At 47.8% G+C, this 16,055-nt stretch overlaps 1 protein-coding gene and 1 non-coding gene across 3 annotated transcripts in view; one reads left to right on the top strand and one right to left on the bottom strand.

The window, feature by feature from the left end:
* The window catches only part of HHAT (hedgehog acyltransferase), a 262,535-nt gene that overhangs the window by 222,104 nt on the left and 24,376 nt on the right, over positions 1-16,055 (bottom strand). For both annotated transcript variants that reach the window (XM_058669146.1, XM_004578676.4), the window contains exon 4: positions 1,213-1,326. In XM_058669146.1, the coding sequence (XP_058525129.1) occupies positions 1,213-1,326 (114 nt within the window). The remainder of the gene's footprint in view (positions 1-1,212; positions 1,327-16,055) is intronic.
* On the top strand, positions 7,656-7,771 carry LOC118759133 (U5 spliceosomal RNA). Its single transcript, XR_004995987.2, has one exon. It is a non-coding gene; the product is annotated as a U5 spliceosomal RNA (small nuclear RNA).

Genomic DNA, 16,055 nt, shown 5'->3' with positions numbered 1-16,055 from the left:
CTCGGTGTCTCACTGCAAGACTTTCTCCATGTTTTTCATCTGTCCCTCCCAGGGGTTAGAAAAAACAAGTTGGCAAGTGATCCATGATACATATGGAAAAACAGATTAGGGGAAAAGTCCTTTTAACCTGGAGACAGAAAAAAAACATGTTGTTGTAAATTTAAAATGTTAAATGTGTAAAGACGTTGAGGCCTTAAAAAAAAAGCACAAAAATTTGTGTAAGAAAAATTCATTTATGAGGCTGAGGTAACCACTAGCTTGGGAACACAAAGAGTATTTATGATTAGGCTTGCTCAGAAAATCATAAAACCTGGAAGCTAGACAGACCTGACAACACTTAATTTGGGTTGTGCTACATTAGAAGACAGCAGTAACCATGTGGGTTCAGGGAACTCACCAACATCATATTTAATGGGAGCTATTGGGCTACTGGGATTTCCTGGCTGCAGAGTGAGAAGTCAGCCCAGAAAGTATTAATTTTCAGGAAAGAACTGAAAAATGACGCCTGCTGGGTACCCATGTCTTAACACATATACCCCGAGTTGAGTCCCACTCTGGTTTCTCCCTTCCTGGGGCTTCTACTTTTGTCCTCAAGTTCCCTCACCTCCATGAACCTCTGAAAATCGAGCATGTTTCCGGGGTTGATTTCCAAGCCAGAATGGGGCTGTTCTTTATTTTCACTTAGCCAATTCCCAAGCTCATATTCACTGTGTTGATACTACGGATCGACCCTGGGTAGGATGCTCCAATTCTACTCCCCTTGAAAGCACTTTCAAATATCCACTGCAAAGAACCCCATTCCATAATCCAAGCCTAGACAAGAGCAAAGCACCACTGGAATTCTGATCTCAACAGCTACAGCTACATCTGTCACTTCACATTAAGATTATTTCTGCTTCTTAAGGAAGTCATTCACTGGCTTCTGAACTAGGAAGTGAAATCACATAGTCAACAAGACAACTTGTTACAAGATCATGAGGAATGATCTTAACACTGCTTGAAGTTACCCCATGTTGAATGGTTTCAAAAATAACCAGGAAGAAGCAAATGTGGGATGAGAACCATGAAACCTTCATGTTTAAGGTCACATACATGAATCATTCACAATGTTTCTCTCTTTTCAAGGCTTCCAAGGCTGATATCCATGTTCTGATTCCCAGCTCAGGGCTCTTTCACCAGAGACTTAACAGGAAGTAACCCCTGTGATCCTACCTTCTGGACAAGCAGGGTGGCCATTTGAGACACCACCATGTGGCCAAGGAGGAGCCATGCCAGCTTCTTCTTCCCCCATTCCATCCAGAAGCTCCACTCAAAGTCCATTGGGTCCTAAAGAGCGCAGAAGAGGCATTTAGGGCATGTCTGGGTCAGGACACATATCCCAGTTAGTAATGTAACCAGGAAAGGCAGAGGGAGAAGAGACCTCTCCTCATCCACTGGTTTGCTTTTCAAATGCCCACAACAGTCAAGGTTAACCCAAACTCAAACCACAACTCTAACTGGGTCTCCCACATGGCAGTGGGACACAAGTACTTGAGCTACCATCCACTGCCCCCAAAGCACAGTAACAGGAAGTTGGGATCAGAAGTATGAACTGACAGGACTCAAATCAGGCACTCTAATACAGCATTGTGGTCTCCTCATTGACAGCCTAACCCACTGCACTGCAAGATTCATCCCATGATGCTGTTTTTTTTATTACTAAAGACTGATTTGAGAGAGAGATTAATCTTCCATCTGCAGATTGATTTTCCAAATGCTGCAACAACTGGGGCTCAACCAGGCCCAAGCTAGAACTGTGCAATCTCATCCAGGACTCTTAGGCGAGTGTCAGGGACCCAGGTTCCTGGGCCATCCTCTGCTGCCAGGCGCATTAGTAGGGAGCAGGATAGACAGTGGAGCAGTCAGGCCTCAAACCCACACTCACAGAGTAGCCACCATCACGTCACGTAATCCGCTGCACCACAATGCCAGCCAGGAGACGTGCCCTGAGCTGGCCCAGGGTCTACAACTTTGTGTAGCATGAATCTTTATGACTAGTTACCATCCCCACAGCTGGAGGTCCAGAAACCCAGAAACTCCTTCACAGCTCAGCCCACCCCCATATCATCCCCAGGCAGGGACACACAGGGGGCCCACAAAAGCTCACAGAGGAACAGAATTGAAGCATCAGTTTGTTTTGATGCCAATTTTTTTTTAAAAAATCATTGCATATTTTTTCCACTAGATGCATTTCCCAATTTTCACAGCCCTTATATACACTACAGTGACCCATCCAGCTAACGCACGCCCAGAGCCAGCACCATCCTGTTCATCACGGCATGCTCTCAGCACCTGCAGCTTGAGTCTTACTGAACTGAATGAGTGAACAAGCACGGCTGTTTATTACAAGGTTTTCAATTCCAAAAACCCTGAGGGACACAACAGGACAGGGTCTCAAATAGTACTCCAACTTCCTGTTGAGATGTTGCTTTCCTGCTTCGGTATAATGGAACAAAGCACGGTGATCATAATTGCAGAAGGAAAATGCAGCAGAATTCCTCACCCACAAGAAGTGTCAAGTCTCCCTGGAAAGATGCCCGGCACACCACCATCACCACACACACCAACACCCACTGCATGGCTCTGGCCACCACTAAAAGGCTTATAGCATCCAGGGTACAGGGTACCCTGTATGTACAGGGTGCTGACAGATCTGTGCTTCCATCATGCTGGGTGAGTGCGTCTTACTCATCACACCCATCGTTAAAGTAGCTTTTGGTGGTGGTTTAATAGAATTTACCTCCGAGACCAGGTTTACATTCACAGCAGGACCGAGCATGAAGAATAGCTCCCATGTGCGCTTCCATCCCCACACCTGCTCAGCCTCCTCTCATCACTATCCTGCACCAGACGGGTATAATGGTGATGACTGACGGACCTGCACTAACACAGCGCTGGCTCCCAAAGCCCATGGCCCACGCTGCCGCATGTGGCGTGGATCCGGACACACCAACAATGACCTGTACCTCCCTACCCCCATTACGGTACAAGTTGTTGCCCCGTTCTGCACTGCTTGGCACCAGAAGTGTTTCAGTTTCTGCATTTGGGGGCTTCTGCAGTATCTGTACGGACTTTACCAATTGGACACCCCTAATCTGAACATCCGACACTGTTGCACATCACGTCAGTGATTAGGGATGCTCACCGATAGCACATAGAACAGCTCCACTGTCCTTCATGGTCAAGTTCCACCTGCTCCTTCCCTCTCTCCCAACTCAGCTCTTGCCCGCTGCCAACCACTGACCATTCCACCACCTCTATGGTTTTGCCTTCTCCAGAATGCCATGGGGATGGGATGAAATGGTCCAATTTTTTTTTTTTGACTCTCTAGCCCAGATGAGTTACCCAGAAGTCAGCGACAGGAAATTCCTTGCCCAAAGCCTCAAAGCAGCACAGCTACATTTTAAACCCAGGCATGTAGCATACTAAAGAAAAAGAAATCCTCTTATAAGTTCCTACTTGCACCAGCCCTTCTATACACTCACCCATCTCAGCCACATGCTCAAAGTAAGTGCTCCATCCATGGCACAAACCAAATGACAGGTCACAGATAAAGCCTTCCTGCTTCTGGCTCCCCAGGCCAACCTCAATGCACTCCCTGGCTACCGAGTGTTTCACAGGAGGGAAGTGTACACAGTGCGGATACAAAGAGATGATTCATGTACCCAGCTGCTGAGAGAAAGAGATTTTGTGATGCTAACACAGCACACAATTTAAAACATCATTTCTGGAATTTTCCACTTCATATTTTTGGGCCATAGCTGAGCACAAGTAACAAATTCTTTAAAGCAAAACTATCAATAGGAAACTACTTATCAGCTACTTGCTCTAGAAATGTAGACAAAGAAAACCCTGTTAAGAGGGATTTTATCTGGATTATGAAACAAATATGAAAAACACTTGAAATAGCACCTATTTTTATGTACATGTTTTTTGTTATTTAAATACATAAACAAACTATTTTACTTTAGTTGCCATAGAAACATAAAACTAAGCCGTCTGGGTGTATACCTGGAAACAGAGGCAACCACAGGTAAACCTTAAGTTAACCTGTTCAACAGCCAACCCCACTAAAAAGTTCCAGTGTCTGCAGACTGAGAAATCCACCTGCTTTAAGGAGTATCAGGGGTGAGCACTGTGGCACCGCATGCTAAGCCACAGCTCAGGACACCTTCATCCCACATCTGGGGGCCTGTGATTTTCGAGTTTTGCCTCTGCTTCCAACCCTGCTTCTTGCCAGTGTGCACGCTGAGAAGTAGCAGATCACAGCTCAAGCGCCAGGTACCTGCCACCCATGTGCAAAACCCGTTTGAGTTCTGGGCCTCTGTCTTTGGCCTGGCCCAACCTCTGCTGTTGCAGGACTTTGAGGAGCAAATCAAGGGTATACAAGGTATCCTTTTCTCCTTTCCTTCCTACCTCCTTCCTTCCCTTCCTCACTCCATCCCGTTTCCTAGTAAATAAGAAACTGAAAAGAACATTTACAAAATGCTGCCACATTTAGAAGGCCAGGGGAAAGTGACCACCGTTAACACTCTCGTCCAAAGAGAATACCTTCTCTGAGTGGCCAAGCCTACAGATGGATGCATTTCACACTGTCTCAATCCCCTCCCAGGATTTCTTAATCCTCAGAGATTAGGAGATGGAAGACCACACAACCCAGAAGTCCCTGCAGCTGGCACGTCTGCTGTCCTGCTACTGATAAGCAAACACAAATGCTACCACTTTTTGCAATATTTAAAATTACTTTCATTTTATTTAAAAGGATGGTGAGGGGGAGAGAACGTCTTTCATTCCATTGGTCCACTCCCCAGATTCCCACAGCTGCTATGGTTGAGCCAAGCTAATAATGCCTGGGGTCTATTTGGTCTCTCCATGTGGGTGTCAGGAACCCCCAAGTACTTGAGCTATCCCTGTTGCCCCCAGACTATGCATTATCAGGAAGCTGGACAAGCAGCAAAGTAGGCAAAGACTTACACCAAGCTCTTCAATGAGGGACACAGGTGTCACTGGGAGAATCTTAACCACTATGCCAAATGCCCTTTCTGACACCTTGACCTTGAAAGCCACAGTACATGACCTGGGACTCTTCCAAGCAAATGGAGTTCTGGGACTCATCTGAGCAAATGAAAACAAGCCCTTTGGTTGTTCTGTAGCAGCCATGGTGGGGACTCAGGGTCAAGCAAGTCCAGAGGAGCTGTGGCTGCCTGCTGTAGCAGGTGCTATTCACACAGGATAGCACACACTTGTGGCTTTGCATCAGCAGTGGTCTGGGGCAGTGGCTCCAGGAACAGGCCTAGGAGTTCCCGTAGTGCCTCTCCTCTGGCATCACAATTGTTCTGAAACATCCTTAAGGTTCTGCAATCATTCTCCTTTTTAAGGTGACAGTAGAACCTGGTGTCTGCCATGGAACTCTGATTAATGTAGCAAGAAGAAATGCTTCTTCTAACTGGAATCCAGCTCTGGATTTACAATGGAACATAACTCACGTTGAAGATCTCACTCAAAGTCAACAGAGGAATCCACCAGCTATGTCACCACAATGAGCGATCAGCAGGGTAGCCAACACACTGAGCTGATGTTCAAACACATTCCATAAAAGCATTTCGTTATACATTTCAAAACCAAACAGAAAACCACCACACCCTTATCCCCCGTGAAGTTCCCTCTCTCCCCTCAGATATAGGAAACACCAATGAAGCTCCCTACCTTCTTGGCCAGCAGGTTGCAAAAGCAACACTCAGGAGCTGACATCTTCGCCTATCCATCTGTTATTTGCACCTTATTTGCTCTCAGACTAACCCGATACCTAAGTACATGGAGTTACCCGTCATCTGAGAAAACCTTTGCTACATTATCAAAATCATAAATGTTTCCCAGGACGTTCAAAGGCAGCAAACTCCCACCTGAACGGCCTATAAACCCCCAGCTCAGACACAAAAGCAGATTGATTTTGTCGGAATTCTGCGCCAAAGAGATTCTGCTCTCTGGATGAACTCAAGCTAATGATTCATTGAGCAGTGATTGGAAGGGCTGGCTTTTTTTTTCCACAGCTGCTTTGCTATTTCAAAAATAACTAGAACTCAATCATCTTACTGCTAAGAATTTCCAGCCACAACAATCTCTCCCAACCAACATTTTGTAAAGATAAGATGTTCTCCCTAAGTAAAACTTGCTTTTTCAGACATACCGGAGTGTCTGCTAGGCTATTTCTTTACCACCTGCATGGGTAAAGCAGGAGCCTAGCAGGTGGAAAGGTTTGCCCAGAACAGGCACAAAGGGCACCGTTCACTATCAGATACATCATCTACCTGTGGCCCACTGGACCGCGGTGTAATCACAGAGCAGCTAAAAACCAGGGAGACCATCAGTTTCAATAAAACATTCAATGACGCTGAAAGCACAGAGGGTAGGTTGGCTAGGGAACTACCATCAACAGATGAAAAGTTAATTGAAGCCCATAATTCGTTAGAAAACAGAAATTGCTGAACCCAAAGACAGAGCAACAGGAACTGCACAATTTAAGAAACAGGAAAACAGACAAAAAGTAAACTGTGCCAGAGATCTGGGGCATAACATCCCAAGTCCCAACATTTGTGTCACTAAATTTTCCAGAAGGAATGGAGGAAAAAAAAAGTGTAGAGCTGAAAAACATTCACTTAATAATGGTAAACTTTTAAAAATAATAATAATGATAAGCTTTTCCCAAACTTGAAAAAAAGTCACAAACCTACATATTCAAGAACCGGAAAGAATCTCAATCAAATGAAACACATTAAGTAACACATTAGTTAAATGGATCATGAAGTGACCTAAGTCCCCACTACCTACAAGCAATTCACTTCCAACACAACAGTAGGGGAAGCTTACAAGTGAAGGGATTGATAGGAGCAGCTAAGTCTCCAGGATCCCTTCCCATCGGTGTCCTTGCGTCTAGTTCCCAGCTCCCAGCTAATGCAGATCCAAGAGGCAGTGGGGACGGCTCATATCATCAGAAAACTTGGGTTGCATTCTGTTTTCCAGCTTCTGCCAGGTCCCAGGCACCTGTGGACACTTGGGGCTTGGGGGAACCATTGCATAGGGACCCTCACTTTTATTTGCACTCTACCTCGCAAATTAAAAGAAAGCCCTCCATGACCACCCACACAAATGAGCACCTGTAAAACTGGGGAAATCTGAATGAGGTCTGTGTATTGTACCAATGTCCAGTTTGAGATTAAGAAAGCTCGGTGGAGCCCTCTCTGCCCTACACTGCTATAACTTCCTTGGAATATATAATTATTTCTAAGACCAGTCTCTACCGGGTTAAAACACTTCTAGTCAGACCTCTGTCTCGGCCCCTAGTGGTAGCTATCGGAACATACGTGGTAAATAGGCTGTGGAAACTCAAAGGCTAGACTTAGACCTCATTTGCATACCCATAGTACCTTGCAAGTAGTACAACACTTTCAAGCTTCAAAAAAATATTTATTTCAACTCGACATTCCTAATTATGTAACAGTTATTTTCAGAATTTGCTTGTACGAACCTCAAGCAGTAAACAGAACTTGGTGATCAAGTCACCATTGGTGAACTAGCAACCTCAAGTCCCTGGAGAAGTGAGTTACGCTCTTAGAGACATACTCTGGTTTCTCTTCAGAACGAATAAACCTTTCGCCTTTTACTAAAGATTTCCGTGGAGAGAAACAAATCTGAGTTGTTGGTTAATTTTTTGAGGTCTTGCATTAGCAAGACTGATTATTCTGTTACAATGAAAGATCGTGATAGGCAACCTGAATCCCTCACAGCAAATCTTTCACAAGTATATACCAGGTTCTCTATCTACACAGCAGTTTCTTCTAAGAGTTTCCATTGTTTGTCTATGTTAAGCCACTAAGTACAACGGGATTTTTTTCCATCAAAGCTCTCTCTAGCTTGTCACCTGCCTCCAAATGCAGGTAGTTACAAGCCACTGGACCCTTCTGGACAAAGGTTATTATGTGTTTAATCCCTGCCTCCAACAATTAGGCCAGGCCAAATCAGTAGCCTAGCAGTCCATCCTGGTGCCCCAAAAACACTTGGCCATCAATCTGTGGCTTTCCCAGGCAGAGAGCAGAAAGTTGGACTGGAAGAGCATCAGCCAGTATTTAGGTGGCAGCCAACCTTAATATCGTATAACACCAGCCCTAGATAATTCCTAGTAATCACTTCCAAGTTAAGAAGCCAGAGTCTAGAAGAAAAGAGAATCAAAAATTCAAACCCTAGACTTAGCTTTAATATAAGACCATGCTAATGTGGTATCTAGAGCCGACCTGAAAATAAGACTAGCATTAGGGGTGTCAGAAATGAAGATCTTACTAGCGGCAAGTTAATGCTGCTCTCAGGTTCATGGGAGACTTAGCTTAGGGCCGGCCCAGAGCTGGCTATTGAAGGCTTTCAGAGACTGGCCAAGTATATGGAAGAGGTCCTGTGTCATACATCTCTGTGCCTTGCAAACACAAGTTGAAAATGTTTCTTCCACGGGACAGGCACTGTGACACAGCAAGCTAACACTTACAATACCAGTACCCCATATCAAAGTGCCAGCTGGAGTCCCACCTGCTCTTCCAATCCAACTTCCTGCTAATATTCTCAGGAAGACAGAAGATTCCCCGGGTACTGGAGCTCCTAATACCCACATGGAATCCCAAAATGGAGTTCCTGGATCCTGGCTTTGGCCCAGCCCAGACAAACCTTTCTGTGGCAGGCCAATTCAAATCCACTCCCTCCAGGAACTCTTCCTGGAGGTCAGAAACACTAAGCCACGTGTGCCTGCATCAACCAGGGACAACATCCACATAGAAAACTACAGCTCCATGCCAGGGCCAGCCACTAGGACACATAAGCAGGGTTAGCTATCCTGGCTGTGGCTAAGCCACAACTGTCCGGGTGGACTGACACCTCTCTCGTTATCAACTACTTAGGAGTCCAACTCCTGTGGAGGAGCTGGGTGGGTTGCACTCCCAGTGTGAGCTCCTTAAGGAGAGAAGCCACGCCTCCTACCTCCCTCAGCTGCCAGGCACCAATCCCAACCCCAGCCCCAGAGCAGGTGGCAAGCAAACACTGCCACCGCCAATGTGGCAGAGAAACCTCTCACCCTCAATAGAGGAGCCTCCTTTCATCTCTGAATCCAACTCCCTGACACACAGCGGACTGTCGGTTCATCTACTGGATTGCGGCAAACATGCCTAGCAGATGAATGTTGTGAAGAACACTGGTCTCTTGAGAACAGCAGCTTATGAGCCACAATCCAAGCCCAGGCAAGTTAGAGGGCCCTTCTCACTGTCATGAGGCCGCAGTCCCTGAAAGGCGACCCCTTAGTCTCTGCCCACCTCCACCTCACAGGAACAGGTTCATGAGCAACTTAGCTTGGCATGTGAATCCTCAACCAGTCCTAGTTCATGGCAGACTAAATTTTCTCTACCTCTGCCCCTGACTTGGGAGAGGAGGGATGGTTGTGCTCAGCAGGTCTGGACACCAGTGCAGAGGTCTCCCAACAGCGGTAGCAACAAGACCCCACAGGTCAGGGGCACAGGCATATCCAGAATGCCGGTGCATATCGGGTTCACTGGCTCGCATCCCTCTTACTACCACAAAGAACACCTGCTTTTGACCTGGGGGCACACAGCCTCTGGTCTCACCCCACCAGGTATGCTGAAGGTTTACAGGCAGGCAGGGGAACGGCGAGAGGGCACAGCACTTTCCTTGCCAAGGGTAGGCACCTCAATGGGAGCTCTCTGCCCCGAGCGAAAGCTGGGCCCTATGATGCAGCTGGACCAGCAGCAAATATTCCTCTCAGCTCCTAGCCTCCAACACCCTGACTGCTCCTCTCAATACAAGCTAGTTCATGGGCAATGTAACTGTTACATGTAAAGGTCCTTGGAGACATTGGGAGAAGATACAGGGAAGTTAGGACTGCAGCCGTACAAAACACAAAGATCAAGGAGTGGATGGAGCACAAGGTGTGGAATGAGTCGGGGGCTTTGGGAGGGCCCACAGAAGACAGGTCACCTGGAAGCCTTCAGTGCCTGCCCGCTGCGCTCAGGGTCAGGGTCAGATTCCTCCCCGCATACTACAGGGCCTCCAGCACCTGGCCCCTGCCTTTCTCGGTCACCTGCTCCCTCACTCTTGCTGGTACAGCCATGCCCATTAACCGCCCCCCATACCTGGGTCCCCTGCTGCCTTCATGCACCTTGCCTGACTCCCAGCCAATACCTGGGCTTCTATCTGAGTGGGCACCATCTGTTGCCACAGCCCCGGTGGCCAAGGCAGTGACTCCCTTCACTGTCTCCTCATTGCCTTCCCCCAGCATTTCCAGTCCAGAGGAGAGGAGACGGATCCCAGCACACGACCTGGAAGCTTCTTACCCAGAAGGTGCGTAACCCAGAGCACTCCAGGGGTGTGCAATCGGGGCAGCAGTGATGCCACAGGTTAGGATGCTTGCATGAGTATCTGAGTGCCCGATTAGAGTCCCTGCTCCAATCACAACTGAAGACAGGAGGTGCCTGTTTGACTAGCTGGGCCCCTGCCACCCACATGGGAGTCGACTGAGTTCCGAGCTCTTGGTTGCAACTTGGCTCAGTCCTGGTTGTTGTGGCAATTGGGGAGTGAACCAACACATGCATACATGTATATATGTGTCTGTGCACATGTTTTTTGCTACTTCAAATTTAAAAGCAAAATAAAATCAGAATACTGCAGTTTTCCCACATCAGTGAATTGGAAACATTTAGTAAACAGGCTGAACCTGAAGTCCCAATGGGAAAGGCTGCAGCAGCTAAAAACTGTCTCAACTATATAGGGGCACTCCTTCTCCACCTTCACAAATGCCATGCACCTTTGCCACCTTTCTTAAACCTGGCTCACTCTCCCAAGTGCCCACAACAGCCAGAGCTGGGCCAAGCCACAGCCAAGGGCCTGGAACTCGACCCAGGTCTTCCACATGTGGCAGGTACCCAAAAAGTTGCCTCAACATCACCCGCTACCTCCCAGGGTACACATGAGCATGAAGCTGGGACTTGAACCGAGGCATCCCAAGCACTGGCTGAACCACCAGGTCAAACACAATGCAGCATTAGGAATCAGCAACTCCTAATGCCAAGGCAAGGAAACAATCATCCACTGAGGGAAAGAAACATCACAGTAACCACCACCACGTGCACCAGGCATCGGTCAGGACCAGCCACACGGGTATGCTGTATGTCCATCCCCTCTTCCTGATGACCACCTCCCACCAACTCTCCATTATTCCAGGAAACATGAAATTCCAAATGTTTACAGAAAAGGGAATCAAAATACAAGATTCTTTGTGCAAAAAGGAAAAAACTTTGAAATTCATGCATGGTCTTTTCATAACACGTTTTCCATAAACTTTGAGAACCTGCCACCCCGCCCCCCAATAATCAGAGGCTCCAAAGAAGTAACTGATTTTCCCATATGTCGTGACTTTGAAAAATTTGAACTCAAAGTCACCCAAATGCAAATGCATATAAGGAAACAAAGAATGGCATTTGTACCCATCGGATGCTGAGCCTGTTGTCTAGCAAGTTTCCTACACCCAGCAAGAGACGAGGCCCTGAGGCGTTGCCTGTATCCCCTTGGCATCACTAGAGTGAAGATCACCATGAGACAAGGCTCAGCCTGACCCAGCCCAGGCCACAGTGGGCCTCCCACCTGACATCAGAGGAGGCAGTCACCGTGTGTACCTGGCAGAGCAGACAGAATCGAGCAGCATACAGACGCTGTAGCATCTGGAGGCTGAGCAGCACACAATGGCTGTACCTGCATGGGCTCCCCCTCCACTCCTGGAACCTTCAATACAGTCAGCATTGCCCCCAAAGAAATGACAAAGTTTAAAGGCATTCCTGATTTGGGCTTTAATTCTTCAAATTCTATCATCAATAACTGGAGTACTGCAACCACTTGCAACACCAGCATCCCAAATTGGAGAGCAGATTCGATCCATCACTTTGCTAATGTGTCTGGGAGAACAGAGAAAGATGGCCCAAGTATGTGAAGCCCTATCCCGAACGTGGAAGACCCAGATAGTTTCTTGCTCCTAGCTTCTGCCTGGCTCTGCTCTGCCTGTTACAGATAACTCCCTCTTTCCCCTTCTTGCTTTCCCTTTCAAATAAATCTTAAAAATAGGGGGAAAAAAATGAAGGATTACAGACACACCCCCCCTTTACTGCCCTGAATAAGGCTTCCCTTGGAATCACCCTGCCCTCTCCTTTTCCAACAACTGGCACTCCCACCAGAATGGGACTGCCTCTCCTGAGCAGCTTTGCCAAATCTGACCTACTTTTTCAAACTCAGGGAAGGTCACCCTCTTCCTCCCAGGTGCTGCCATAATTGCTCATGCCCTCAAGCAATAATCTCCCCCTGCTGCGACCACTAATACTATCCATTCAGCCCTGACACACCCGCACCCACCACCGCATATTCAACATGCATGCACTTGACTTCAAAGATGCAGCCTGGCGTCGTGCTAGTCACTCCACGGTTAAGTTCAACAACACACTAACCCACTGCATTCCCAGCATGGAAGATGTAGAAACGATGAAGTCCCAAGCCCGAACCTTGTGAGTCTCATATTCGTGGAGACCGATAATGCCAAGTAACATGGTACAGATGCGTCACAGCAGCACACCCTGGAGTATCCAGACCATCATGTTTCCTGTTTACTTCCTTGGTACCATTCAGCCCCACCTGTGGCAGCCAAACTGGCTCGTTTATTTACTGTGGGTTTGTCCCCACCAGAAGATGGCAGGGTGGGGACCTGTCTGTCTAGTCCAAGGCGCAAGACAGACACAAGCATAGAAAGATGCTCATCCAAGACTGTATGCGTGGCAGGTGACAGGGGAATGTCACAAAGCACTGAACCCAGCTCAGATGTTCTTTCAGATGGGGAGCCTCAGGAAATGTAACAGATCACAGGAAGGAGGAGACGCACAAGTGGGGACAGACTGAGCCAAGACACAAGGGAGGCGACCAAGTCCCTAAGCGCTCCTCTAGACCAGCTGACCTCAGAAGCGCATGCAGCAAGTGTGTGGCACAGAGCTTAAGTCGCTGCTGGGAACCATATCAGAGTGCCTAGCTGAGTCGCAGTGCTTCTGCTTGTACATCAGCTTCCTGCCGATACACAGCCTGAGAAGCGGCAGATAATACGATGGTCAAGGGCTGTGTCCATGCCATCCCCATGGGAGACCCTAGCTGAGTTCCTGGCTCCTGGCTTTGGCCCTGCTGCTGCAGGCATCTGGGAAGTGAGCCAACAGATCAGAGCGGTGGCACTGCCTTCCAAATGAAATGAAAATAAATGGATCACCATTTTTAGAAGCACAAAATTTTTTTTAAGAGTAGGTAAATTTTGCCCCCTAGGCAGCATCTAACACTGCCTGGTTTTTGATTGTCAAGATTCAGGGCTGGGATGTCATTGGCACCTACACAGAAGAGCCTGGGGATGGTGACAGGTATCCTCCCACAAACAGGGCAGTGCGCGCACAGCACAGACGCACCTCGTCCACGAGGTCAACACCGAGTTGTCCTGACTGCAGCCCAATACTCGAGGGATGGGCTGGTCTGAGAACACAGCATCTGCCCTAGTCCCCAAGTTGGCTCACCTTTGCTCTGCCTATTTGGGTTGGAACCTGGACCAGAACTACATTTGCTCACTACCTCCTGCAACCTCTGACAAAGAAAACATCCCACAAGCAGAGCCCAGAACCAGAGACAACCTTCATCAGCGAGACACATACCGGGACTCCCCGTGTTCCCTCTGAATTCCAGGACTCCATGGCTCCCACCCTCAACAAAACTCCAAGCCATGGAGAAATGAGTCAATGAGAGTTACACAGAAGCTCTGGCTGGTTGGACACATGGTCAGACTGACAGAAGGATGGATGGACAGACATACGCCAGGATGGCAAGAGTGATCTGTCTCTGTAGCTCCACAGCTGTGCACCTGCGTGTGGTGTACCCACCCAGGAAAACAGAGCAGCATACCCCAACCTGAGCCCCATGACCAGGGCTGGCGCAGAGAGAACTCACAGGACGACCGTGCCCAGGACTCAGGAGCTCAGCACGGAGGCCAAGCCACTGAGCTTGGTGCGGCTGGGAAGCCAGTACAGTCAAAATCCCTGTGTCTAGGTGGAGTGGAACACCACGGCTGAGCTTACTCTTGGCAATGAAATCTGTGGCAGCTGCTCAACCTGTCCGGCCCTGACCCATTCACTTGCCCACACTGCCTCACAGCTCCTTCAGTGGAGTCTCCTGATATGAAATGGGTTGCTTTCACCCCAGGCCAAGAAAAAAAAGAGCCTTTATTTTATTATCCAAAATGCCTGAATTGCAATTCCCAAAGAGAAACGAGCTCACCTCCTTTCCCTTTTTAAGAGTTCCAAGCTGTGATTATTTCTGAAAAGTAGACCCAAGACAGTCAAAACAGCAGCTTGTCACATTTCAATTCCATTTGGACAGAAAGCTGTCCAATGTCCTCATGGCTGCAGTGGGCACAAAACCACATCCTGACATGTCTTCAGTAATTCTTAAAAGGGCTGCTGTAAGGAAGAAATGTCTACAAAAGATATGGCAGCTAAAAACGCACTTTGCATTCTAGTTTTCATGGAAATAGTGAGCAGAACAATACCAAAGAGGCAGGTGGCAGGCTGTGGGCCTCACAGTTACGACCGCGCCATCCCACCCTGGACAGCCTGGGTTGGACTGCTGGCTCCGCTCCCAGGAGCTTCCCACCAGAGCAGACTCTGGGAGGCTGAAGTACTTGGAGTTCCTGCCACTCTGTGGCAGCCCTGGACTGCCTGGCTCCAGGGACTCGGGGTATTTGGAGAGTGAACCAGCAGAAGGAACCCGCAAATATCGTTCCCCAGGCAAAGCATACATTCTCCCAGTCCCAGGCTGTGGATCCCACGTAGTACCTCTGCACAGAGCTGAGAAGAGGAACTGTTGTCTCAATTCAGAGCAAGATGCACAGCTGTCGAGGTGAGAAGATGGCAATGCCCAGTTGGAAACATAGTGGGCTGGGGGCTCAGACCTCAGAACATAAGCTGTATTTTATGGTCCAAGCTACCCAAAACATCTGATCCAATCAATGATACATCAGGTCCCCAAAATACTTAGGAGTAAGAACAAGGAAAAATAAACCTTGATATCACTTTAGAAATATGTTGAAACACTAAAAAAATACACAGTGCAAAATAAACCTCAAACCATAATCTGGGTCTCTCTCTCTCTGAGTCAAGTAGTTATGAAAATGGTGACCAGGAAAAGGGTTTCTAGTAGAAAGAAGATGTCCACAAGGCGAGTTAAACTGCTCCTGTGATGTCAGTGTGCTATGTGTGCTGCCCCACTTTTAAAAAAAAAAAATAAATGAATAACAAAACCCTAACCCTTTAAAAAAAATAAAAAACAAATGTCTTACTTAATTGAAAGGCAGATTTATAGAGAAAGAGGGGGCGAAGCAGAGAGAACTTCCATCCACTGGTTCACTCCACAAATGGCCACAGCTGACTGATCCCCAAACCCAGGAACCAGTAGACTCCTTTGAGTCTTCCACATGGAGGCAGGGTCCCGAGGACTTGAGCCATCCTCCGCTGCCTTCCCTGGCCATAAGCAGAGAGCTGGATCAGATGTGGAGTAACAGTGGAATCATCGGTGCCTCTATGTAATGTTATCAGTGCAAGTGACAAGATAGACTACTATGCGACAGTGCTGGCTCCCAGCTGTTCCACTTCCAATATAGCTCCCTGCTGCTGAGCCTTGGAAAGCAGAAGATGGCTTAAGTGCTTAGGCCCCTGTAACCCACGTGGAAGACCCAAGTGGAGTTCCAGGCTGCTGGCTTCCACCTGACCCAGCCCTGGCCATTACAGCCCTTAGGGGAGTAAATCAGCAAATGAAAGATCTGTCTCTGTTCCTCCCTCTCCCTGTGTGACTCTACATTTCAAATACACAGAGTTTTAAGGAAAGAAGAACAGTGTGCCCCAGCAGCC

Source organism: Ochotona princeps, chromosome 10 (genome assembly GCF_030435755.1).
Source record: "Ochotona princeps isolate mOchPri1 chromosome 10, mOchPri1.hap1, whole genome shotgun sequence".
Taxonomy (NCBI): Eukaryota; Metazoa; Chordata; class Mammalia; order Lagomorpha; family Ochotonidae; genus Ochotona; species Ochotona princeps.
This window is presented reverse-complemented; position numbering and strand designations above follow the sequence as displayed.